The sequence below is a fragment of the Dermacentor silvarum genome, chromosome 6 (assembly GCF_013339745.2).
Source record: "Dermacentor silvarum isolate Dsil-2018 chromosome 6, BIME_Dsil_1.4, whole genome shotgun sequence".
NCBI lineage: Eukaryota > Metazoa > Arthropoda > Arachnida > Ixodida > Ixodidae > Dermacentor > Dermacentor silvarum.
Window position 1 is genome coordinate 3,366,614 of NC_051159.1, and position 26,326 is coordinate 3,392,939.

General features: G+C 46.7%; 1 protein-coding gene across 1 annotated transcript in view; it reads right to left on the reverse strand.

Moving 5' to 3' along the window:
* Positions 1–3,675: 3,675 nt before the first annotated feature.
* LOC119455260 (cuticlin-1) overlaps positions 3,676–26,326 on the reverse strand; it is a 104,253-nt gene continuing 81,602 nt past the window's right edge. Inside the window, exons 4-10 of the mRNA XM_037716661.2 lie at positions 25,724–25,929; positions 23,889–24,025; positions 21,539–21,687; positions 18,399–18,480; positions 17,864–18,026; positions 11,973–12,141; positions 3,676–9,250 (exon numbers count right to left, since the gene is read on the reverse strand). Of these exons, the coding sequence (XP_037572589.1) occupies positions 9,024–9,250; positions 11,973–12,141; positions 17,864–18,026; positions 18,399–18,480; positions 21,539–21,687; positions 23,889–24,025; positions 25,724–25,929 (1,133 nt within the window). The 3' untranslated portion in view covers positions 3,676–9,023. The remainder of the gene's footprint in view (positions 9,251–11,972; positions 12,142–17,863; positions 18,027–18,398; positions 18,481–21,538; positions 21,688–23,888; positions 24,026–25,723; positions 25,930–26,326) is intronic.

Below are 26,326 nucleotides of genomic sequence, written 5' to 3' on the forward strand. Positions count from 1 at the left end.
TTCCTCTGACAACAACTTCTCCTATGCACAACTCCTCTGCACTGTGCCCGGCGGTGACTTTCCAAATGCTAGTAGATACAGCGGGGGCATGGCACTGCGGGTTACGTGACTTCCGCTTAACACGTGTTGTCATGGCAATCGTGGAGCTCCTAGGCGCTTAGGGACATAATCGCTTAGGGACTTTTGAGGCACTGGTCCGGCGCGGCGGCTGCTAGTTACTGAGCGTGGCTCTCTTTATCTCCGGGACCGCGCGCAGCGACCTTGCCGAGCGCAGCTCCTACGTGCGTAGGACGCGAATTGTTCAGGGCGCGTTGAATGTCGGGCGGTGTCTGGGTCACGCCGGCCGCGCTTTATTTTTGTAGTGTTCGTTCTAGTGGCGGAAATCCTTGCAGTAGTGGTGGTGTGGCATGACGGCTTTTGATCTCGGTGAACTGTGGTGGTGTAAACAAGCGGATTTACAGGGTGCGAGAGAGAAACGATGATATTCCTAAAGGAACGCATCACTGTTTTGATGATCCAAATATAATCTCACTATCAGGGAGGGAGCAGTCTACCTGACTGGAGCAGTATTTTTTTATTTTTCTGCCCGGCGGCGGCGGTCGCCCGCACCGTCTATCTCCACACGGCTCTGACCTTTCTATGCGCTGTGCATTCGCCGCTCAGTTTCCGTTGAAGCGATAGACCGCGCGAACCTTCGCCCGCTGCGGCGGCTGCGCTTGCTGCCAGCGTTTTGACAGTCGTTGTCTGTGGTCATTCAGTGTGATCTATTCATGTTTGCTTGTGCGCGCTGACACCACGCTTGTTAATTGAGTTAGGAAGCGAATGTGTCCAAGTTTATGCAGCCGATAAAACTACTATCCCTACTCCGAATAGATCTCTACTAATTTGCTATCGCAATTGATGCTTCGCCTTTCGGGCGAAACTGTGACATTTTTTTTTCGCGCCGTGACTCGACCGTTGAGTGACTATACTACATTCACGACTTTGCGTCGTCCTTTTTGTTTTTGTTCGTTTTCGCTGTGTCCTGTGTTTTTTTACTTTTGTTCCTTCTTTCAGAGCAGCAGATTGTTATTTCGCGTTACGACACATTTCTTTCGTTTATATTGTAATCCTAATTTATATATATATTTTTACCCTCATTTACAGCATCGAGACGACGCTTCTTTAGGAGAGCGGATAATGACACATGCCGTCACATATGAGCCATCTGCTGTGGCACGTACACGCTTGGGGGTTGGAAGAAGAAGAGAACGTTTTTCTTTTGGTCAGGTTGCGGTAATGACGTGAACTTCTGGCTGTCTCTGTTGTTTCGCCCGCGACAATATTCTCGCTTATAAGCAGTGGCTGCTTTGCCATGACCACGTTGAACAGGGTCGATGAAAGCACCGATCCTTGTGAAGAGTGCCTCTGCCAGAAAGTATTGTGATGTCTTACCGGATTTCGCCTAGGATGATGGTGGCCGGGCTGTCAGATAAAAAGAAATGCCCGGGTGCAATCGTAAGTGCGTTTTTCGCATCGCTCGCTTAAAATGAGGTCACTGGAGGCGTTTTCGAAGGCCCCCTTGAGATTCAGTATTTCTGGTTTGAGCCATACTGGGGCCATCCACAACATCCTCATCGAGTTGTAGTAGCAGTATGTCTTGTGTGGATAGACTTCAGCGATACTCGAACATGGCATTGGCGAAGAATTTATTCGCCTCAAGGTGAGGCTAGGGACGCATAAAAACCCCATTCGAAGCCGTTTGCCGACACAAATCAAGGATATATATGAGCCTTCTCGGCTTATATATCGGGCCATTGCTTGGACGAAACTGCATTTTTTACAGGTATGGGCTTCTTGAAAGCTGTGCCACATTTACAGACGCGCGTGCAAGAGTAAGAGACCTCTCAGAATTTTTAAATCTACGATGGGGCACCACTTGATGGTACGGTTGCCGTTAATTATTGGTGAAGGTGGTCGAATAGAAACAAGGACGACGACATCATCATCAGCCTATATTTATGTCCACTGCAGGACGAAAGCCTCTCCCTGCGGTCTCCAATTACCCATGTCTTGTGCTAGCTGATTCCAACTTGCACCTGCAAATTTCCTCACTTCATCACCTGTCACCATCACCATCGAGGACGGCAGAAAGGACGACATACTCGTTAGGTAATGGAAAAATGGACGTCAATGACAGAGAGATTGATCTGTTATTCTTGCGCACGAAGGCACATATATGTAGCTTTGGTCAGATTAATCAAAAACATGGTCACCTTTGCTGGTTTTCCAGCGTGACTAAATATAGACGCCTCCATGACATCATGCTTCAGAGTCTACAAACATCTTGTTTTCGTGACAGCAAGCAGGACAGGATAATCTCAACCGACAGTGTTGTCACAACCAAAATAGCGCCAGCACAATGGTTACCTCTGTGAGTGGCACAGGCAAACATTATTCTAATATTTTTTGCCCGCTCAGTGCTTTTTCAACTGTAAGCTTTTTCAACTTCTTCAACTGCAGGCTCGGTTAGAATTCTTTCCGATCGACCGCGCTCCAAGTTTTTCGCGGTGAGGTGTTATTGTGAATTTCATTCAGTTAGAGCAATGACTATCTCAAAAAAAAGAAAGAAAAAAAGACAGCCTATTTGCCTCACTTTGCGCTGGTTTTTCTTGCATTATTATTATTTTTTACTTTGTAATGCAGATGTTATCACTCTATTACTGTCTCTTTAACTGCAGGTCATTGCTTTTTAATTCCATTACAGATGAGATTTTTATTCGTGCTTTTCCATTTTTTACGCTCATAACTTGTTCATGCTTATGATGTCTTCGCGCTCATTTAACTTTGGCACAGGTGCGCTGCATCTGTGCTCTAAGAGGTTTGCACATCTAACGGGGGTTGCATGTTAGCGTTTTGTATGTTTATGCAGTAAGCTTTACTTCGGTCTTTCATACTTTATTTTTACGCTTTCCTAGATTCTCAAGAAACCTGTGTGGTTAGCTTCTTTTTTTTTTTTTCCTTTTGTTGTCTCTTTTTTTGACAGTGAAACTGTATAGATGAGTTCCACAGCGGTTTTCGTGCAACAGCGGCAACGTGTGGCAGCGTGAATGGTCAGTATGCAATGACAGCCAGACAAGAGCCAGACACGAAGCCTGTGTCCCGTAGAGGCTGCGTGCCGCCGGCGAGAGCGTGCAGCTAGCGCTCTTTGTCGTGCGTCACAGCGTCGACGCAGCCACTGACCAATGGTGATATTTTGGACGTAGTCAAATTCCGCCATATTGCTCAATGGCGCCATTTTGAGCCAATCAGTGACCGCAGCAGCCCTCTGGCCCAATCAGAGCCGGCGCAGCATACAAGGTCCGACATAGCGGATAATATCGAAGATCTGTTATAGTGAAGCGTCTAAGAAAGACTGGAATATAGCGAGATAATTGTACCGGAAAAATTATAGTCAAGTGTCTGCAAAAGCTTGTGTAGATTTCCGGCAGTAAAAAACTACATTCAGAGAACTTCCGAAAAGGTTGAAAGCTCCTTTAAACAGCTTCTCTGTCATTGATAAACGAGTTCTTTTGATTTGCATACATCTGCGAAGGTTTTTATTTTTTTATTTTCTCATTGTTTTTCGTGGCTATAAATTTAATACAGGCGGCCCTTTCAGTGGCCAAAGCTTTGCGGCTAACAAGTAAATAAGGCTTTCTGATGTACCCTGAAAGACATTTTATTTATTTTCACAAAAAAAGTTCACAGGTAGATGTACACAAAGAAATAACTACGTTCTGTACACAAGCGGGCCATGGACATTCGTGCTACAAAAGAGTTCACATATGTGCGGAGACAATTCTTTACTACAAAAAGGAACAACACTGGCGTGGTCGTACCCGAAAAATACAGGACAAATGTTTAATTGATCTTGCAGGCACTTGGACGAGTAGAGCTCCGTTCCGCTGCGCATAAGCAGCCCGTGTCTGGCTCTCCGATTGGTAGATAACACATTCACTGGCTCAGAAATTGGAGAATACATATTGCAACACCGCGAAACAAGCGCGCGGTTTCCTTATAAAGGAGAAACGGCTAATAAAGGGGAGGCAGTGTCAGTTGTGTAATCTGGCAGTGGTAGTCCCGTATGGCATGGACGAGTAGCCAAAGAAACGCAGTAAAAGGGAATGGCAGTATGACAACCCAAAAAGGCGTGACTGCAACACAGTTGAAAAACGCGAGTAGTAGTGCAATAATTTTGCTCTCACAGGTTACAAAGAACACGTGTAAATGCAAAGATCTCTTAGCGGACTTATGAGCATCGTGAAATGTCCTGTGCGCATTCATAAATATGTGAAAGACAGATTTATTTCTCATATATCCTAGTTGCTTTTCTACAAGTAAAAACTGCTATGACGACATCACATTCAGGTCAGGGACTGCAACGGCGTCCTCAAACATATGCGCGGTGTTTACGTTACGTCAAATGTTTACTTACATACGTTGAGAACTAGGTCTTTGCGCCCAGGCTTCTTCGGCAAGAAAACAGCGCACTTCGAGCTTTCATCTTTTGTTCGGAAAAGCTAGTAGAGAAGATCAACAAAGCCCGTCAGACACCACTATGCTGGACGTAACTGTGTGTAACCCTGCAGATACAGATGGTTTCTCGCAAATATTCATTGACCGGCAGTAAAGAAATTCGCCAATATTGACGGATGAATGCGAAGAAATTTTCATATTTGGTGGACGCGACTCAGTAAATTTCTTTACGCGCAGGTCGCAATCGGTTTCAGAGGCACAGGCTTCGAACAGTAAAGTTAATTAAAGAAGTACCTGCGGAATCTGTATTATGACCTCTATATGGCAGAAACACGAGGACGCGTAATCATTTATCATTAGCGTAGGAGACAGTTAACAAAGAAACACTATACTCTGCACTGACGACGCACACAGTCGATCGTCTCTGCAGCCATTCTCCAAGGGTTACGTGCATTCAACTGCAAATCGTGAGGCGTGATAAAGGCCTGTTTTGCTTTCAATGCGCACACTGTTGCTTGCATTACTGGTCCATCACACGCAGCCCTTAACGCATTTCACATGTGACCCCCGCAAGGACCTCTGCCCACAGAAGTTCTTGCTTGAGCGTGAATTCATAACTGGAGCCTTGCACCGTGCAGGCTTGCTGGGACCTCCGCAGCGCAAGCTTAAACTCCAGACTGCGCGCCCAGGGCGAGAAGAATCCAATTTCTATTGCGCTGCGGTAAGAAATGCGGAAAGGCGCACATTGCCTGCGCGTCTAAACACTCCAAACTATGATTAGTGGACAATTCGCTGCCATTCTTGTCAAGCTAGTGCAACTCTTTATTTATTGTCATCAGACACAGGAAACCTTCCGGCCAAATCAAGGTGACAATTAAGTAGGCGCGGGGTCGGTTGTTCCAATAGTTAAACAAAAGCACACGCGGCAGATGCACCGACGTGTGTTTGCGTTCATATTGCATGCTGTTTTCACGAGCTGCTGCGTGAGTAGCCACTCCCAGGTCTACCCCACCCAAGGCACGTCTCGCGAGAGCAGTTGCGTGGCGCATCGCACCCGCGTACCGTCGAAGAATGGCTGCCACGGTTCGTATTTTACGAGGTATCCACGACTCTTATTACACACAAGGAAAGTCATACGGTACAAATTAAGATACAAGAAACTCTGTAAAAAGGAACGCTGACTACGTGCACGCACTAAACGAGATACGAGGGCCCCGACACCGGCTACAAGCACACGGACAATGACGCGTGGTTACGGCTCAAAACAATAAGAAGAGCGGAATGCGCAGCCCGTATCATGCAGATGCAGATCTCAGCCGCGCGCGCGTGTATTGTACAAAAGGCCACATAAACCATGACTGACGTACTAGGGATGCCGGTCGGTCTACGTAAGTCTCTGGAACTTTTCCCTTCAAGGGCACATTGCGTTGCCTCTGCGTTTGCATATCTGGCCGGGCAGACCATCCCCAGGGCGTGCAGACTGATGCGCCGAGGCACCAGCGCTAAAAAACCCTCCGAGCGGGACAAACACACGACGAGAATAATCAAAGACCGGGGGGTTCGGGTACGGGTGCTTGAGAGTTTGCAAGTTTTGTCAAGGTTCTTCGTATAATAACTGACCGAGAACGTTGCACGTCTCCTGACGTGATGCAGCTGTTATAGTGACAGCGAATTTCTCGTTCGGAACTGAAGAACATTTCTTTAACAGGGGCTCGCGTGCCTATGTTTAGCCTAACGGGTACACAGAAAAAAAACAAAACAAACAGAAAATTAAAAGAAATGCGCGTAGGCCTTGCGGACAGCACATTCTTCCCCCCTTTTTTTTTGATATTGTAGTTCTACGTTAGCCATGACAAACATGCGTTCCGCTACGGTAGTGTGCGACAGCGAGAACGTTTTCCATGACGTGGCAGTTGTGCGCATGAGTGGTGCATCCTCAGGTCTTTAGCGTGCCTAGAGAGCAAGAGCTAAGCAAGATTAAGAACAGGCTAAGCGCGAACGCATATCAGAGTCCATTTGGCACGAACGTGTACTACATCTGTATGCGTGCTCGTATAAACGGCTATAGCTGCCTATCATGAGGGCTGAATGGCTCATCGTCGTGCGGTTTACGCTCCTTGGCGTCCTATGCCATTAATCTCCGCAACTCGAAGTAGTTACATCAAAATAAATTAAGACTGCATACATGGAGCGGAGAAGAAAAATAACGTTGTAAATGAAACTTAACACGCGTACCCTAAGTCGTAATTGTGTCTACTCTATTCCTTCATGGCGTGCGTAGTCCATGAAAGCCTTTTCCAATACCGAACATGTATGGTTGCAATGAGTTCCAGCCTTTCCAAGCTTGGCTGCAAATTGCATTCTAACTGTGTTCCTTCACTGCTTATCATTCGCCTTGTTTTGCGATCCTAACCCAACAGGCATAAAAATGATAACTTATGTGTACGAAACCGAACACATTAAGCGCACCGTACTCTCAGCGCATCCTGGTGCATTGATATCTATTTTTGCACACTGTTTTTGAGTAACAAAAAAAATCTTTAAAGGTTCAAATGCCTATAGGGACGGAAAGCCGCTGAATCGAAAAATAGGCTTGAAAGTGAAACGATTGGCTCCCACGCCATATTCGCGTGAAAGCTCAGCGAAAGCATCGCAGCGACAATTTTTGTTTTTGTTTTTTTAGACATCACCGGTCTGTATTCCGTCCTTAGTTCAGGCAAAAGAGAGGGTATACTAGCACGCAACGCATGACTTGGTCATGCCTTCAGCGTCTCATGCTTGCCAGTGCACGAAGCTCGAGCAGGACATGACGAGGCAGCGATGACATGAACTAGGTGAAGTAACGGGAATTGTGACGTAATATATAAATAAGGGAAAGGACAGAGCTGCCCTCGAGGTTGTTACCCTTACAACTTGCCTTCTCAATGCGCGCCCGATGTACTGCAATGCAGGGCATGCACAGCTGCTGGTCAGTACCTGCTTTTGTCTAGCACATGAAGGCTCCAAAAGTTTTTTTTTTTTTGCAATATTTGCCACTTGGCCTGCGTGTAAGCCGGTAACATGTTTCGAGCGTTGTAAATAAAATTATTTAGCTTTTCTTCTGACCAGGGCCTGAGAGGACCATCAAATTAGAAACGTCGCTGCATTTTTTCAATGTAGTTAAATTTACTGCTTACTGTGCGTTGTCTGAAAGGCTGACTCTTCTATACAAGTAATATTAAAAAAGAAAAAAAAAAGATAAATAGGCCATGTGCTCGAATCTCAATTGCATGTTTTGGCAAGGGACATTTGTTTTTTGTCATTTCTGTAAAACGTGAATGCTGATTTGGCTTGGTAGAAAGAAGCTGGGTTCGCGAACGGTCGTAGCCGTTCAAGATAAGGGCCTGCCAATTTCGCTATTAAACTTTTCAAAGAGCCTAAAGGAGTAAAACGTTACCTGACGGATTATCAGAAAGATACTGCCGCCGACATTACACCAGCCTCAACAAGGTACAGCTGACCGCCAATCCTGTTTCAGCTGACCAGCACTCCTTGTTCGCTCTTGCAAAGCCACTTATTAAAAAAAAGAAAAAAAAAAGCACTGCGACAGCTTTGTCTTATTTAATAATGTGGAAATCTGCCCTGCCATATAGGGGACCTTAGCCGACAACGTCCGAAAATTACCTGCCGTATTACAGTGCAGGGACAGTTTTTCAAGGCCTGTGATGAACAACTTCAAATTAAGTATAGTAAAAAAAAAGGGGGGGGGGGAATTCACGGTTGATTGCAGTTCTAAAATGGTAATTTTAACATCGACAACTTAACGATTGTTTAGAAAGGAATAACAACACCATAAACAGGAGCAGTTTTGTAGTATCGTAGCTAGAGCACGGAAAGAACAAAGTCACGCCTGCACAATAGCCGTTACATTTGTTCTTTCAGCTTTGAGCCGGGAGTCACTCGGCAGGACGTGTGGACGACTTCGTGTGACGACTGAAACCTTTCTTTTCAGCAAAAACCTGGCACTGCGGGTTCCACTTAAGTGACACCCAGCTTAAGACAAGCCTGGAATGTTGGACTGCAAAAAAGGAAAAAAAAAAAAATGGATTGAATCGGTCAGTCGAAGCCGAAGTGGTATAACACATTCGTCCCGATTTGGCGTTGGCACTAAGTTACAGGAGAACACCATGCCGCTTGCCTGCTGTAGGTGACAAGCCGCGTCACGCATTCAGCGGTTTGTTGCCTTCGGGAACAGCGTCTTATACAGGGTGGGCACCTAATTGTTTGTAGCTGGTATTCGCCGTTCGTTTCAGTCGACAGACGAACAACACTCCTCGGTGACTTGTGCACCCGTCTAGAAATCATCAGTAGAAGATGCCGCTCTTTTGTTTTGCTCAGTAAGTCCCTATAATACTGCAATCAGCTCACGAAAGAAGGAAGACCGGCTTCTGCGGTGAAGGCGCGTTTGTCGGGCCCCGTCAGAGCTGGTTGCGGTATTCTAGGGAGCCTCGCGAGTGACTCCCGGTGTGCGTGGAGAGCGGGCGCGCCTATTCCCTCGAGTATCCGTGGTTGGAGTAGGGCCCGGAGTAGATGGAGCTTCCGGCGGTGCTGGATCCCTTCCTGCGGCGGCGGCGGTGCAGGATGCATGCCACCAGGAGCATCACTGCCAGCATCAGCAACACGCCCGCGATGGCGATGCCGATGGCGAACTTGCGCGACGACACGCAGAAGTCGTGGTCCGAAGAGCTGGCGGACGACGTCGGCCGGGAGCTCACTGCAAAGCGGGCGAAAAATAAAACGTTTGTCGTCAATCGGCAAATTAGGTTACCGCTGCTCGCACGATAGCGTTAGATCTTTCTTTGCCGCGTGTAAGAGTTGTGCACCGTTGTGCGGCGAGCGCAGCCTACTTGACCCGTTATTTTTTGACGTGAAATGCTTTTCAGGTCGGTCAGCATAGGGAGTCGCTTGCTAAAACCGCATGTAACGACGACATGTGATATTATTATCGCTTATATATTTGCAACCGAACCACCCACGCTCCTTACTTTGGTGTCGTTGTGTACAGGAAAAACACCATTACTCGATCGTGCATGGGTCGCGTGCACAGATGGCGAAGTTGCCGTGCCGCGCATAACGCAATTGGAGCTCAATTGATCCTCTCGCACGGCGTTAAGATGTATCACCAGTTGTCGTATTTGAGAGACGTGCCATCAACCTCAGGCCTGTGCTCATCAGGAGTTGTCTAAGGCTTGCAAGTGTGCAATGTGATGCAGAGATTCGACGGTTACTCGGTTATGGCGCCCCTTCGTTCGACACGTAGGGTTCATAAATGGCGTGAACGAACTCGGGCTGCGCGACAGAGTGATACCAGTTCGCGCCCACAGCCTTTGGCCACGGCGGGCGAATTGAGCACGATTGCAAGATTAGACCATAGGACCCCCACTAGTTGTATCATAAGTGAAGTATGCCAATTCTGCGATTTCTGCGATTGGAAAGTAGTGCTACAAACTGTGCTGTTCGTAGGGCTGCTAAAATACACTGTGATAGATAGCTGCTTGAAACATTGTCTGAGCGAAAGAAGTTTGCCTAAAGTTATTTAAACTATTACGTCATCATTGTAATATAGACACGTCGAAATATATCTCGCACAACACTTAGTAAGGATCAACACACATTAACAGGGTGCTTTTTTCAATAACTAAACATTTACATTTATTCTTTTCACTCCGAATGCGGGAGTGGGATCAACTTCACCCGTTCACCTCAATTGTCGATTTATTTTCAGCCTTCTCTGTCATGGTGGAAGCCGCGACACAAGACTAGAACCTCTGCTAGAACTGTTGCAATCACGTGCCATGACCGCACTGAATCATCATTTGTAGCGTTCCTGTGGCACTGCTATTAAGATTACATACAATTTTTCTCTCGATTTTTCTCAACAATTTTTTGCTCTCGATTTTTCTTATCGTTTAAATGTCTCGTGTTTTTTTGTTTTTTTAGTGTGTAATTTGTGTGTTGTGAACGAACAGTACCTTGTTCAGTTAGCGGTCATTGCTGAACTGAATCAGTGCATCCCTTCGTAGTGCACTTCTTTGTGGCCTTCGTAGTGTACCGATGTTGTCGTTATCTTCATTACTCTTTCGTGAACTTTTCTTTTTTTAATTTCTTTCTCGTTCTCTTTTTGTTTTGTTTTTTGTGATTTGTTCAATGTGGACTTGAATTGTTCCTTACCGCATGAAAATACTGTCTCCCGTGAGTACAAATGTTTAGTGCCAAGGTGGATGCGCATAACAGATGCGCTTTCTTCAATTGTGTAACCAATGTTTGCTAGTTGAGAGATCCATTTGTTCATTAACAAACTTCTGGCGTTTTCTTCTTCTTTCTTGCGTTTTAGTTAATTCGACTTGATTTGATGTATATTTACACACCGATATATTTTTTTCCTTTTTTTCAAAATTATTGTACGCTCATCTGATATGCTGTCAACTGAGAGCAGCAGTATTCAAAATAAATAGATAGATCAGTAAATAAAGAAGTCGCAGTTTCGCCTAAAAGGCGAAGCATCGATTCCTATGGCAAATTAGTAGACAGCTATACGAAGTAAGGACAGTAGATTTATCGGCCGCATAAGGTTGTAGGCATTCACTTACTAAATTAACAAGCATGTTGTCATGCGCGCACAGGCAAACAGAAACAAACCTCACTCGATGAGCGCGCGCAATCGCTGTCAACACGCTGGCGTGAGGAAGAGCGCCAGCAGAAGCCAGCAATTTGACCTTCGTGCTGGCTCTCGCTTCAACGCGAACTAAGCGCCGAGAACACATCGCACACGAAATTATAAGCCCTCGGCTCACCTAGACTATGTACTAATCGCAGATCGCTTTCAAGGTGGGGCTGGCGCGGCCGCACTTAGCCGCGTCATACACAGCCATCGCGGTGACGACGACGACGAAAGTGCGTCTGCAGTGGGCATATAATTGCTATCGCAGTAAAATGAAACACGGTTGGCGATGCCACATTAAAGTTCGCACACCCCGTGACATCATGGATTTTGAAGGCTATCCGCTTGGGCCTAGTTAATATTCTTATGTTAAAGATGGGCTACATTCTATTCTAAATAACACAAAGATTGAACGCAGAAAGTCTCAATGACCTTTAGCGAGCCACAGGGACCCAAATATGAAATAAAATATTTTGAAATTTGTGACGTCACATTGATGTTCCGGCGCAGGTGTTTCGGCACGAAATTCCATAAATGGGACTTTGACATTCATTTTCCCTACTACCGTGAATTCCTACTACCGTGAAATTCGCGAAAATTGGGTTTTGAACAAACAGTGGAACAGTGTAAACAGCAATTTCACGTTTATCTCTAGTGTCTGCTCAAGCTTCCTGTATCGGGATTCACTGTGCACAGTATGGTCTGCACTGCTTAGTCGAAAATGCAAGCACCGGACGGGGGACAAACGGGTCGTTGTCACGCCGGCCACGCTCACCTTCTGGGTCCTCGGCGTCGGTGACTTCGTTGACGTACAGTCCCGAGAAGACCTCAATGCTCAGGTCGCGCACATCCTGCTCGGACTTCTCCAGGGCGGTCAGGTCTCCCTTGGCCTCGACGTCACGGCGGCGACGAACACTGTGGCGCACATCACTGCAGTCGGGAGGCTGCGCAAAAGCGACACGCTCGCATGAGCCGCGCGGGACGAGAAATGGCCGGACGTCGAGTCGGGTGTGGGGATACGGTGCATGGCCACGGCGAATAGAACCCGCGGAAAACGTTGTCCATTTGAAATCATGTGCGGCCGCATTAAGCTGAACGATTCAACTTTTCACCTGGTTGTAACAACGGGTCTCAACTCAAATAAAAAGTCGTCGTTACAGACACATATACATTTTTTTCTCGGACAATATCGCAATATTTAGCACTGAAGTAGAAGAATTTTCCAATATGTGCTAGAGATGGTAATATCGATGAACGATTAATCGATCAATCGACTAAAAGTACGCCGCAAAACGATTAATCGTCATCGATGTCTACCTTTAATTTAATCGGTTTAATTTAATCAGACAGTGACTAAAGTGGCGTGAAAATTTTGAAATCGTACTATAGAATGCGGAGTACGAGCAACGACAGCGCGGCTGCGAAGACCGAGGGCGACTGTCGAGGGCGACTGTCGAGAGGCCGCCCCCGTGCAGGAACAAATAAACTATAATAGGAGAGAGAATTACGTGAGGCAGCAAGTCTTGGCAAGCGAACTCACCGTAAAGCCATTCCCTTCGCTTTTTACCTCGCAGTATAGGGTCAGCACGTGACCGTGAGAGACAACGTATTGGCCAATAATGTTTGGTTCGCAGTAGTTTCAAATCGGTGCGCACCCGTCCAGCTGCGCTGCAGCCCTGCACCCGGCAGCACTAAAAATACCGCGCGCTCTGATGTGGCGATCACGTGTTGCGCCGTTACTTCTTGATGTCAGTCGTGCTGCGATGCTCTATTCTAATTTCTCCTTCCTACATGCCCACCCCCCTCAGTAAGTGTCATTTTTTACATACAAGGTGCTCATTTTTAAGTTTTACGGAACCTTTAGAAATCGCCTGTGGCAGGTAGCATAATTCTTATCAAGGAGCTGGGTTATTCGATGAGGCGGACATTAACATAAGAAATCAAAACACATATTCAACTAATTAACAAAAAATCACTAATTAACTTCTTAGTTAATTACTTTACGACACATATAACAATTTACGAATTGTAGCCTGTGAGCTTGTCAGGCACATCCACTTGGAATGAATTTCCAGAATGACACTAGTTTGGAGATATGCGTCATCATACTCGCCGTAAAAATGCACTGTTGTTCCATTTACTTTTTTACCAAAATGCATTGCAGCACAAAAGTAACTGGAACGCCCATGTATTTCGTCTCACACTTTGAGAAATAATATCTCGAAAGGGGTGTCATCCTGGAAATTCATTTCAAATAGATGCGTCTTACAAACTACAATTCTGGCTACAATTCGTAAATTGCAATATGTGTCGTAAAGTAATTAAATAAGAAGATCATTAGTCAATTTTTTGTTAATTGGTTGAATATGTCTTTCGATTTCTCGTGCTACTAATGTCCGCCTCTTCGAATAACCCAGCTCAACGATAAGAATTATGCTACTTGCCACAGGCGATTTTAAAAAATTCCGTAAAACTTAAATATTGTCACGTAGTAGTGACGGTGAACAGTCGCAAAACTGTGAATAACGAAACGGATTTCTTATTGGGCGAACCTGTGCCCACAAAGCAAGTTGCACTCGAAGCACAACGATAGCAGCGAACGCAGTCGGCGATCGTCGAAATCTGATCAGCGGCGAAACCCGTCGGCTTTTATACGGGAGTCATCGAAGGTTCCAGAGTAATCCCTGGTGCCCGCGTGTCTTCCAGAAAGTACTAGACAATTCGCGTCGCTCATACAATCAGATTACATAAGCGTCGGTGACAATAGACAACGGATAGAAGCATCGATAACGTTCGAGAAACTTCCGATACCTGCAGGCGCTTCCTGCGCCGAGCGATAACGTTAAACATTTGTTAGCTGATGAAAAGCGATCACCGGGGAAAGATAAACAAGTACACGTGTCCGTATGAACACCCTGTATATTGCTTATTCCTTCACTAGTCACTAATGGCAATTATACTTGACCTCTAACAAATTAAACATTATTCTTTATTAAAGTTTATAGGCTTGTATTTATTATCCTGGTTCCACCTTTCAAACGTTAAAATAGGTACTTACGTGAGTAGGTAACTGGGTTTCAGGCTTTTTAAAGCGCCCGAAAAAAAAGTCGATTAATCGATCAATCGACGAAAAACCCCGCATCGAAAGCGATTAATCGATTATAAGCTAAACCGACGAAAGATTAATCGTTAATCTATTAAACAAATTAATCGACCATCTATAATATGCGCGCGCGAATTTGGGAAACTGCGCATCTTGGGCAGCGGGAAGTCTCTTTTTGCATTTCCACTGCTTTAACACGTTTATGAAATAACGTTTCTCTGTGCAGTCGGACGGGTATTAATGCTGCAGTCATCGATTGGACTGTGCCGCGTTGCCTCGATTTTAACTCCTACTGCCGCAAGTACATTAAAGCGAAGCTTCCTGATGTCGAACAGTTTTTGATGCAGTGGTCGGTGGTTGTACTATGGAGAGGAGGAATATGGAAAGGGTAATGCGTAGAGAGGTTGCGGGTGAGACGGGGATGTTGAGGAGAGGAGGCTGCTTGGATTAACAAAGCGCCACACGATGTAATCACCATCGCTGCTGTTTTCGTCAATGCTGCGATACTGCTACTACTATATACGTTCTTCCTCTGGTTCTTCTTATTCCATTCTTATTGTTAGCTGACAAAGAAGCTGGAAAAGAAAGATGAGCTAGGTTCTCTTTGCCGAGACGAGTGCAAATTAATAATGTTGCTGCTGCCGTGGTGAAACCTTTGCTCACGATGGTACATTGCGAATACAATGAGCGCTATTGTTGAACATTAACAAGGCGTATGCCAGGTACACTGCGTCCTTGCAGAATCAGATCATAAATTATTAGTCGCAAGTGCATTCAACACAAGCGAACAATAGTAGCGTCAAGAAGTCCTTGAAAGCAGTCAGTCAAACCGCGAGGCCACCACGTGTGCGAGCGGCCTTTGCTGAGGACATTTATATATATGCACTGCCGTTAGATTTTGTTACTAAAATTTGAGAACTGCGATCGTCCAATAATATATATGTATACCTTACAGATGAACTGTTCGAAAGAAATGATTGAAGAAGCTGGAACTACATGATTATACTTTCATACTTTTAAATATATCCAAAAGTTTGTTAGCAAATGCGTTTCTTTCCTGCGCAAGTTTTGATTGCTGCCACGATTCCGTAGTTAAAACATGGCACGAGTTTGGAGGAGACCTTTGCCAGCATGAAACGTGCATGCGTGATGTGCGGCCAGTTGTGCAGGATTCATTTTCTAAATTACACTTCATTTAGGTTCGTTGCTGTTACGAGTAGCTAACCGAGATCCTCGGCCTTTCAGCGCATTTTCGCCAGCACGTGACTCGATATTGGCAGTCGTTGTTGTGGTCCAAAATTTCCCCCTGCGCCGGGTGAATTATCAGATATTTAGTTTCGCTCTTCGTACTATGTGTAAAACTACAGTGTTATGTTATACCTGGGCAACACTGGTTCTAAGGCACAGAAATGCTTTCGCAGTAACCTTATCTCAGCAAAATTAGTAACGCCTAAGCCGCAGGCTGTGAATATAGAGCAGGAGTAACTGCAGTGCGTCTGCGCTCTCCGGTAAGCAATAAGACGGCAGACAGGGGTTTCCCCTTCATCGCTGACCTCAATACACGGTCTGTTAGGCGGTTTCTGAGAACCACGTTCAAGTACATTTTCCTGAGAAGGGCCTCTGACGAGCGGGAAAGGCAAACACTCTAAAATGAAAGGGCGCATTTTGGTAGCTGTTGCACAAAACGATCGAGTTTTAAAGGAGGAGTGTCAGTCCGGAGACCGACATACGTGTACACTGTGCAGCCTTTTTATTTTGCGTGCCACTGCGCACGGCGAGCAGCAGTGCAACGACTGTCGACAGTTTCGCCCGTTCTCGGCGCTGCCTTCCAAACGAGCACATAATCACTGGGCGTACTCTCCCGGGACGGACGCTGCTGCACGAGGCTTTCCCTCGCATATTATTGTTGTCGTCGTGTGGTTTTTAACGATCCGAACGACCTTGAATTCAAAGCTGTAGCACCCCTCTAGACGACCTCTTGCAGGTGGTGCGAGGCTTGGAACGCTAAAAGGATGCAGTCTGTAGCACTCAGAAGTCATTTCTCAGTGGCCACATCCCGGGCAAGTAAAGGAAAGAGACAAGAAAAGAAGAGAGGGAATGCCGGTGTTCAATGTACCGATTGTTCGCAGTACACGGAAACAAGACAAGCCACCTGTGAGAGCTATGCAGTCCCTTCAGCTTAGGCGCATTTTCACAACCATGATCTCACAACATACCATGTAAAAACTGATTAGCTAAACTGCAAGGTTAAGCGTGTACGTGCGTGCGTGCGTGGGGAGGAGACACGTGTCATTAGCCTGGAAGGCAACGAGAAGGGTAGAGAAGGACGCGATTTCCCTTCAGTGGGCAACACTGCCCGCAGCGTTTGGATTAGCATCTTGCTTGATCTATATATTACGCGCAGTTTAACGACGTGGTGACAGGTTGGCGGTGCGAAGAGAAGGTTAGCCAGCCTGGGGGCCACCGGTTCCGCACGCACGCACACACGCACGCACGCAGTCTCTTCGCCGCTATTGGCCCACATTGTCATATTTTGGCATGGCTATACCCCACACGGTTTTCATATTGTTAACGGTCTTCGTGTGCAGCGCCATCATTCGTCAATGATGCTACAGCAGTGCTTTCACAATACTGTCCTTATTTTTAAATGCCTTATTTATTAGAAAATAAGAAACTCCTTTCCCCCTTTTTTCCCCGTCAAAAATGGCGGAAGGTGCTCGGGTTTGATGAGAAAAGAAAATACTTATATTAGCTCTCAGCAATAACTATACCTAACTATCCCCCATGTTTCAATAATCTGCCTTTATCAATATCCCAAGGATTCCTCGCCAAACCTATCGCAGCCGTATGTACTTCAATCTTCATTTCCTTGACAAACAAAGTAATTCGCTTAACTGCTGCTTTCTATGGGAATTTCGTAATGTTTTCTTTCTTTTGCGGAGGTTTTCTCGGCAGCCCGTGGGCGTGCCTCTTCAGAGAGCTAATTTGTGATACAGGAAGCCAGTCAAAATTTTGGCAATTATGGAAGCCTTTCTTACTGTTTTAGTTTTTATTAGTTATTACAGTTAGCACGAGTAAAGCCGTAGGCTCGGTTTGAGCGGTGAAAGTGTCAAATGACCCATGCAGCGATATGCAGCTCCACTGACGTGAAACCTGGGGCGGTGCGAAGCATGCAGTGATGCACCGCTAATGGGCTCATACTTCCTGAAGCAATGGCTCATAACCCCGTAAACGCAGCGTCCCCATTACGACGACAGAAGAGATGTGAAATTCTACGCTGGAATGATGAGCGGCAACGCAGCCAGCTGTGGAAGACGACGACGAACGCGGGATCGCTCGGTACGCGGGGGCACGCGCTCGTGCCGGGGCGCGTGCCGGAAGACGACGATTACGACAGGAGACGCCGACAGCCCGAGTGCCTAAGGTGCTTCGCACCTAAAAAGAGACAGCGGGGCGAAGCGTGAAGGCGGTCTGAACTTACTGCCATCCATGCGACGTCACGTCTACCGCGTAATGGTCTGGCAGGGTGCGATTCTCTTAGCGCAGCAGCATGTGTCACTCACCACGTCGTCGCAGCCACCGCTAGACTTGAGGCACAGTCGCACGTTGCACTGGTAGTAGACGGACGAGGTGTACGGGAACTTGTGCGCCTGGAAGGTGACCGAGGCGCGCGTCTTGTTCATCGTGTACTCGAACGGACCCAGGATCTCGTTGTCCACGGGACACCTGCAAAAGGCGTGACGGTGCAAGGGTGTGACACATGCAACAGAACCTTCCCAGTTGTCAGTTTCACACCATTTTCTGCATTCTGACTAATTAAGGAGCAATAAATTCTGAATTTCTTACTTGCAGCCTCAAAGTAGCCAAACAAATGGGAGATAGCCGCACTTCGTCCATTTCTATATGAATAGAGTCACTACAGAGAGCACGACGCTTTCGCTTAAACTCGTTTCATGCCGTAAATGTAGATGTATAACAATAACGTCGCAGAGAGAGTAAAAAAAAAATTGCACGGCAATCATTTCGCGCCACACGTTAACCACATTTTTGTAATGAGGTCATGTTGAGAGAATGCTCATATGGAAAGAGCTGACTCACCCTTCGTTGTTGATCAGCGGCTGCTCCCCCCAGTTGAGACCGTCGCGCACGAGGCAGTTCGTGACACGCATGCCGTAGGTTTCTGCAAAAAAGCAATGGAATGGTTCACGCCTTGTCGCGCTATAGTTACATATGTTGGTTTTGAGTGTGTTTTGCAGGGCTGCTATTCGCGTGCGCTAATTGTAAAGTGTCGCACTACCATTACAAACGATTTTCACTTAGTCCTAGCCACCTTTACACCTCACTCTGCATTTAGATGCTGCTCTTCTGGGCTTCATCGCTTCCGCGCACATCTAAATATGTAGGCACGCTTCACAGACTTGGCAAATGTGAAATTTCAGCTGCTTCTCGTGACATGGTTTTCTAGCAAGCACTGCTCGAAGGCATTGACTCCTAATGAAACACACAAACAAAACAGAAAAGTGATTGAGTAATTGATCGACTGGCTGATTGATGAATTTGTTTTAATATTACAAATCAGTACAGAGGATATGAAAGAGATCGTAGAGCAGGATTCAAGACTATTTTTGACCACTTGGGCTTCTTAAACGTGCACACAAAGCACAGTACAAGAGAGTGTTCGGATTTCGCGTCCATCGGAACAGCTGCCGCGTCCGGGAATCGAACCGTCAACCTCGTGCTGAACATGAGAACGCCCTAGTGACTGAGTGTGCTGTGGATTTTTGGCCCTAAGGCGTTGTTTCTTTTCCTTTTCTTAATACATATACATTTGTATATATTGTTTTTTCTGCTATGCGAAAAGTAGCAGCCGTCACCATTATAGGGTGAGTCATCTATTTCCTTTATTTGCCTTTCAATAATAATAAAACAATTCGCAGTTCCGCCCGAAAGGCGAAGCATCGATTGCGATATCAAATTGGTAGATAGCTATACGAAGTAAGGATAGTAGCTTTATCGGCCATATAAAGTTGTAAATATTCGCTTACTAACTAAATAAACAAGCACGGTGTCACGCGCGCACAGGTAAACATGAACACATCTCGCTCGATGACCGCGGAAGCTCGTCAAAAGGCGCCAGTGAGAAAGCGCGAGCAAATCGACCTTCGCGCTGGCTCTCGCTTCAACGCGAACTAAACGTCGAAAGCACAGCGCATACATGCGCTACCGGCACTCGGCGAATGCACTCCGGCCACATCGCAGATCGCTTTCAAGATAGGCTCCCGCGCGGCAGCTTAAGCAGCCGCAAGAGCAGAACGCACCCCCCCACCCCACCCTCTCGTCTCCGTCGCCTCCTCCCCGTGCCTCGCGCGCAAACGAAGACCGTGTGCTTCCGGCCGCATTCTCTCGCGTGCGCAAGATTAAGCTGCAGTTGCCGGCTCACCCGCGCACGCTTTCACTTGCACACGCAGCGTACGGCGCGCGGCGAGGATTTTCCCGCCGTTGGACCTTGTACGGAACCTCACGGCGACGGCGACGGCAAAAATGCGCTTGGAGTGTCCATATAATTGCTATCGCAATAAAATGAAAAACTGAGCTACCGTTACAAGAGGGTAAAGCACAAAAGAGAAATATAAACGAACACTTTAGAAATTGTGAATATGACAGTCGATTACATTACGGATCTGCAGAATACTTCTTTGTTTCATTGCGCCCATCTCTCTGTTTTTGTTCCTTTACCCTTTCTCCCCGTGCAGGGTATACCTAACCATAATTAACTCTGGTTAGCGGCTCTGCCTTTTTATGCATATTCTTTTGTTTATCTTGGTTGCCGCGTCATTGCGCTTGAATGTTGCAAACGCCCGAGAGCACAATTTAGTAGTATAGGTAATTTGTGCATTGTGATTATATTTGCCATATTGTGACATATTGAAATCAGCTAGCGCAAGACAGGGGTAATTGGAGATCGCAGGGAGAGGCCTTCGTCCTGCAGTACGTGGACATAAATATAGGCTCATGATGATGATGATGACTTTAACGATGCGATCTTTATTCCGCGTTTATATTCATGTTTTTTTTTCTGTTTATTTTGAAGTAATATATAATTATATCTGTGGTGCTATGAGCCCTTGTAAAGGGGGCAGCGGGCTGGTCAAGGCAGCTTCTATTCGCCGCTCCTCTGTATGTTTGTGAAATACAGAATATAGAATTGATTGATCGATTGCTGCGCTAGATTATTGCGCGCCCCTGAAAAAAAAAAAAAACCAATTGCACTCAAAGGTAAGCGTGGGCTCAACCTCACAACATTAGGAACAGTTATCACAAGACGATGTCCATGTACGTGAACTCACCATAACATCCCTAACATCACAGTAACGTTATGGACGATAAACACAGATACGCAGGTGTGACCTCCATTTTCTCCGCTAAAACTGACCACGGCGGCTTAGCGGCTATGGTGTTGCGCCACTAAGCACGAGGTCGCGGGTTCCATAGTGGCTGCGGCGGCCGCAATTTGATGGGGATGAAATGCAAGAACGTCCGTGCACTTAGATTTAGGGGCACGTTAAAGAACCCCGGGTAGTAACAATTAATTCCTACTACGGCGTGCCTCATAATCGTCTCCTTGGTGCCCCTCTACAAGCACCACAATTACAGCGCCAGAGCGAAGTTCGGTTTCGTCACCGCGCGATCGGCCGATCATCTGCAAAGTCGCTTCGGGCCGAAGCCTCGCGAAGGCACAGCCGCCACCACGCGTATAAGGTTCCTCGATATTCGTGACCAATACGTGCATACGGGGCAAATTGGCTTTTTCTGGACTGGCCAGTGAGTTAAGAAACTGACAAAGGCGTGCTTGTGTCAAGGGCTATGACGCCTTCCATTGGTTTCCATTGATTTCTCCTTTTTCAGCTGACTCTACAAAATTGTGCGTCGGTCCTCCTTTGAAGCCTTTCTCTATCGGCCGACAGAGAGTGCTTTCGGGACAACATATTAACATGAGTTATTGTGTATACTTTTGGTAGCAGATACAGTAACTCCAGGTATAAACGGGAGATGAATGGGCACAACGAGTCAAGAACCAAATCATTGTAATAAAAAATGAAAGAAAGAAAGCTTTCAGTTGTCTGGCATTGTGCGGATAACACGTTTGTGTCGAATCAGCCCCAGTGACATAGCTAGCGGACTAACTGTATCTCTTGCTTAAAGTAAGAAAGAAATCCTCCATGGAAAGCAGCACTTGCCCTGGTAGTCGATGCTGATGACCAGAGTGAGTGGGTCTCCGATCTTGACGTTCTCCGCGATCACTTCTTCCTCGGAGTCGCCGACGAAGATCTTCATGCTGCAGCCGGGCATGGGCGCCGTGGCCACCAGCGGCGTCGTTCCCAGCATGCTACCATAGGCAAAGAACGAGCTTTAGTCAGGGCTGGGCAGGTCTGCCCTGCCACAAAAGCCTGTTTCAACGTACTTAGGCCGAATGGGGGAGGGGGAAACAGGATCTCTAGCGTTACGGATTCGGTTGGGGATATCAGGAAGTAAGAGTAGTTTTTTTTTATTACGTCTCTTTCATGCACTGAACCTCGTTGATGAACGAAGATGAAGATGAAGAACGAAGATGAACGAAGCGAGAAGAACGACGTTCAAAGACATCGAAATATCTCACGTCATACATGGCCTGTCCCCCTGGGTGGGTACGTGCCAGAATAGAGGATAATCATCATCATCATAATTTCAATACGGCACACTCAGACACTGGCATTGCGTTTGCCTCTAGTAACAGATGTGGGGAATTATCATGCATCAGCGTAAGCTTCTGGAACGTGTGTGAAATCGCCAGCTGGGCTTAAGGCGGGCAGCGGTGGAACTGGCAGCAAATTTCACCTTTTTGTGGCAGAGGAGAGATAAATGAAAGTCAGGGAAGTTAAGCAGAACTTAACCCGGCTAGCTACCCTGCACTGAGCGAAGGGGAAAGGGGAGGAAAGTATTAAGGAAAGGAGAGAAAGCCAAGAGTCGATGTGCACTGGAGTGCCAGTCTCTCCCGCTGCAGCACCCTCGATCAGTGCCGCTCGCTTAGTGCAGACGCGCCTTTGCAGAAGCTGTCCACCCCAGGACCATATTCATTGCTGCACGCGTACCATGTGTCGGGTCGTTCACTTGTTTCAGGCGTATGATAGCACCTGCTTCAGTCAGTAGAAGGAAATGGTTTGCCTCATTTTTTGGCTCTTGAGGAAGAAATACGTCACGTCTATACTAACGCGCCCAAATACAGACGTTATTCAAAAATATAGCCCGTCCCTCCACCCCGTTTCTCGTAGGTTCTCGTCGAGCCATTTGTTTAACGAAAGCAGGATGTCGGTTTCTGCTTTGGAAGAGATGGGTTTGGAGGACTTGAACGCTCTCAGAAGGCTTCTCCGAGTCAAGAAATAATTTGAAATCTTGAGAGCATAAGGCGCTATAACCAAAGCCTTCTGTGTTTATCGAAAGCGAACGAAATACACGGCCAGAATTTCGCCTAAATGACAAGAAACAAAGCGCCGCAAAGTCCTGACATGCATGGCTGATGTATGTCAGGGCATGGCACAATGCACAGTCGCCTACTATTTCTCGTGTCCTATATTATGAACCTCGTTTTAGACGGTCGTCTACTTGTCAGACAACCTCGTATCACGTAAGCTCGTCACGGTGCATTAAAATCGTGTGCTCAGTTACGCGCTACGTTGTCTGCTGTATAGAGCAGTAAATTTTCCCTCGTTTCGGTGCGTGTGTTGCAGATTGTTGTTTTCTTACGATATAATGACAGCGTGAGGAGTAGGTGCGCCTGCGAAGAGCGAAAGGCGAAGGCGGAACCAGTTGCATGCGTACGCCACCTGCAGGCAGTCCCCTTGAGCCGAGACCCCAACCTGACGTGGCTGACGGGCATCCCGGATAGATTAACCGATCGTCGGCGTGTTTGAGCGCCTGTTCCGGCGGCAGTCGCCCGCGGCCTCTTCCCTCCAAGCCACAGAGGGCGCTTTCTTTGGAGAGCAGCACTGACGTGCAAGCAGGCGACGCGCGGCGTGGGAGTGGCCGCGACTACCAACAGCGGGAAAGCAAAAGGTGGGTGTTCTAGCCGAGCTCGCTACGAAACATCTGTCGTAGTGTTTCATTGCAACACTGTGGAAGGCACGAGTGTGCATCAAAGTGCGGCAGCGCCGTACGTGGCCGTCAGAATGCGAGGCAACAACTGAGTGGCTCGGCGGAGAACGCAGATTTTTGCCGGTGACGTACGAGAAGATATAGAAATGCAACGCGGCTGGAGTGAAGCGATGAGCGAGTACTTTTACGCGTACGTTGTGACGCTCTAGGCAGAGGGTATGGGCTGGATGCTGTAAATAAAACGACTTTTGTAAGTTACGGTCACCTGTGTTTGTGTTCTGATCTGGTGTGTGTCTCGCGATGCGGTACGCTATAGTATTTAGAGGCGCTAGAATAGCTATAAAATGAATCGTTCCGTAAATGATAACTAGTTGATGGAATTAATGGTTCGGCAAGGAGACGTAGGTTGTCTAATAAAAGTAGCGAAATTGCGTGAAGCTGTGAAACCGAAAGGCGTACCTAACGTTGAAGAAATTGGTGATGGTCTTCTCTTTAGTCTGGTACCGACATCGGATGTGGAATCCACGGCCTTGGTTTGTCACCAGCTTTCGGTGAGGTTGCACTACCACGGTGTTGAAGTACTCCACTCCTTCATCCTGCAGACAATAAAAGGACAAGCGCGTGTAAACACTAGGAACCTGTCTTGTATATTACACTCTGATAACGTCGAATGTGAAGGCCGCGTGTAGGGTGAGCAAGTCGATCGGCTGCTGCCATGAAGTGCAGTCGAGTCCTCCTAACATCTTCGAGCTTGTTGTTGCGATTTCGCGATAACAGACCAAACGGGACGCTTAAGTGAGAGAAATCCTGATTTCGACGTCATGTGTGGTCACCCAACAAGGAACGCGTCAGCAGGTCACTGTCTCACCCAGAAAACACAGCTTTGCTAGTTAGGTTTCCAACGAGGGTGAACGCTGCAAGAAACTCGCGCGGCTGCGTCCATTCAGGTGCATAAGTTGGAAGTCAGCGTCTCCGCGATACCGACTGTTTTACAGACTACCATAAGATGTGAGACGCTTCACCTGCCAAGTCTGAGTTTGTTCAGTACGAAAACGTGCTAATATAAATGCATTGTTTTGTGCTAGATGTCCATTTCAGCTTTCTTTAAACGAGTCTACATATCTCGCCGGGGGTAGCAAATGGTGTGAGAGTAATTTTGGAGGTCCTTACCTCGCATACAAGTATTTTTGAATGCAATTGAATGTTCTTCGCAGGAGAAAATTTTCACATTACAAGAGGTTAATTACAGACCTCTTAGTTTGACTTCGAGGAAAACAAATATACTGCGCAAGATTCAAACAAAGACGAAGTGAGGGACACGGACAAGCGCTTTGACTTCTTGTTTGACTTCTTGCTTAAATCGAGGTTGTGTTCAAGCACGCCAAGATGCATGCCATTTTCGACCTGAAATGCCTTATAAGTGCAGTGACAGCACCAAAAGAGCAAGCAGACAAAATTTACCCAAGTATATTTATTTTAGTCACGAATTATAATGGACTGCGAATAATATGTGCCAAATTTACCTTATTTTAGCGGAAGGCACTGCACACTAGGCTAACAAAAAATCAAGGTGATAGGATGACATCTTGCGTATTTTCTAGTGAGTCCTCGTGAGTACAGAGTAAATAAATGTCGAGAGAGAGAGAGAATAAACATCTTTAATATGTAAATGCAGCTTTGGAGAGGCGTCCTCATTCCAGAATGCCTTGAGCTCGGGCCGCGTCCTGGGCCCTCGCAATCAGCCGTTGCTGATCTTAGAGGTCGGAGCTGGCCAAGGCTCTCTCCCAAAGCTCGATTTAATCTACAGTTAGTCATGTCGCGCTTTATTTATAAAAACAATTTAATCGGCAGTAAGAAGCTCGTGCACTAGTTAATTATTGGCTGCAGACATTATGAGGAAGAAAAGAAGTATTCCTTTATAATTGCTCACGGAACGCGGCAGGTCGAACTTCCCATCAAAGGTGATAGTGTACTTAAAGAAAATGGTCGAAATTAGTAATACTCTGCAAAGCGCACAGGGCGATTATTTACTTACTTTTCGTGGCCTGGTTCAGTCCAACCAGCATGTATGCAACTAACACGCAGTGGATAAAAGACTATCCTGAGAAATTTCCGTACGTTGCTTCTGCGCAGGAACGCGATACATACCGAGTGCTTCTGCAACATAACTGTTCACATCGATCGAAAATTGGACGCTCGAAGAGTCCCCGAAACCAGGGCGATTGTGTTCCACGTACGGAAAGAGCCCGAAGCAAAGGGAGGGGGGGGGGGGGGGATGGCGGAGAGACACGTACCACTTCGGTGCTCATGGTGTTGCAGGAGCGGAGTGGCAGCGTATAGACGATCTTGTCGCGCACGTTGCTGTACTCGGCCATGCAGGTGGAGTTCTTGGACAGGCCCTTGGGGTAGATCATGCCATTGAAGTCGTGCGTGGCCTCCAGGGTGACCTGGATGTTGTTGCTGTTGCATTCGATGTTCACGTCCGACGCCTCGCCGCCATCTGCGAGTGAGGGGAGAGAGAAGCGAAATGTAAGCTTCAGCGATTGGTCCGTGCGTGGCCGAATCCGTGGAGGACACATCCTGTCCCACCGCAAATTCCACTACTAAATGCCACATTTTTGTCACTACTTTCGGCACTAAACACGGCTGCGATCACGCGCAGTAAAACGACCAAATAATCTTTGGTTATAGCCATCGCTTCAACACAGCCGGACACGCGTCCAGGAAGCCCCTTGCAGAACTCTAACAACGACATTTCTTTAGTGCCTACTGCGTAACGTTTCTTTCCGCAAATCCTTTCAAACTTCAACCGCCTAAGTGAACAAAGACCAACGTCACTCGTAAAGTCGGTAATTCAACTCGTCTGTTTGTTTCGACCAAATATATTTAGTCAAGCT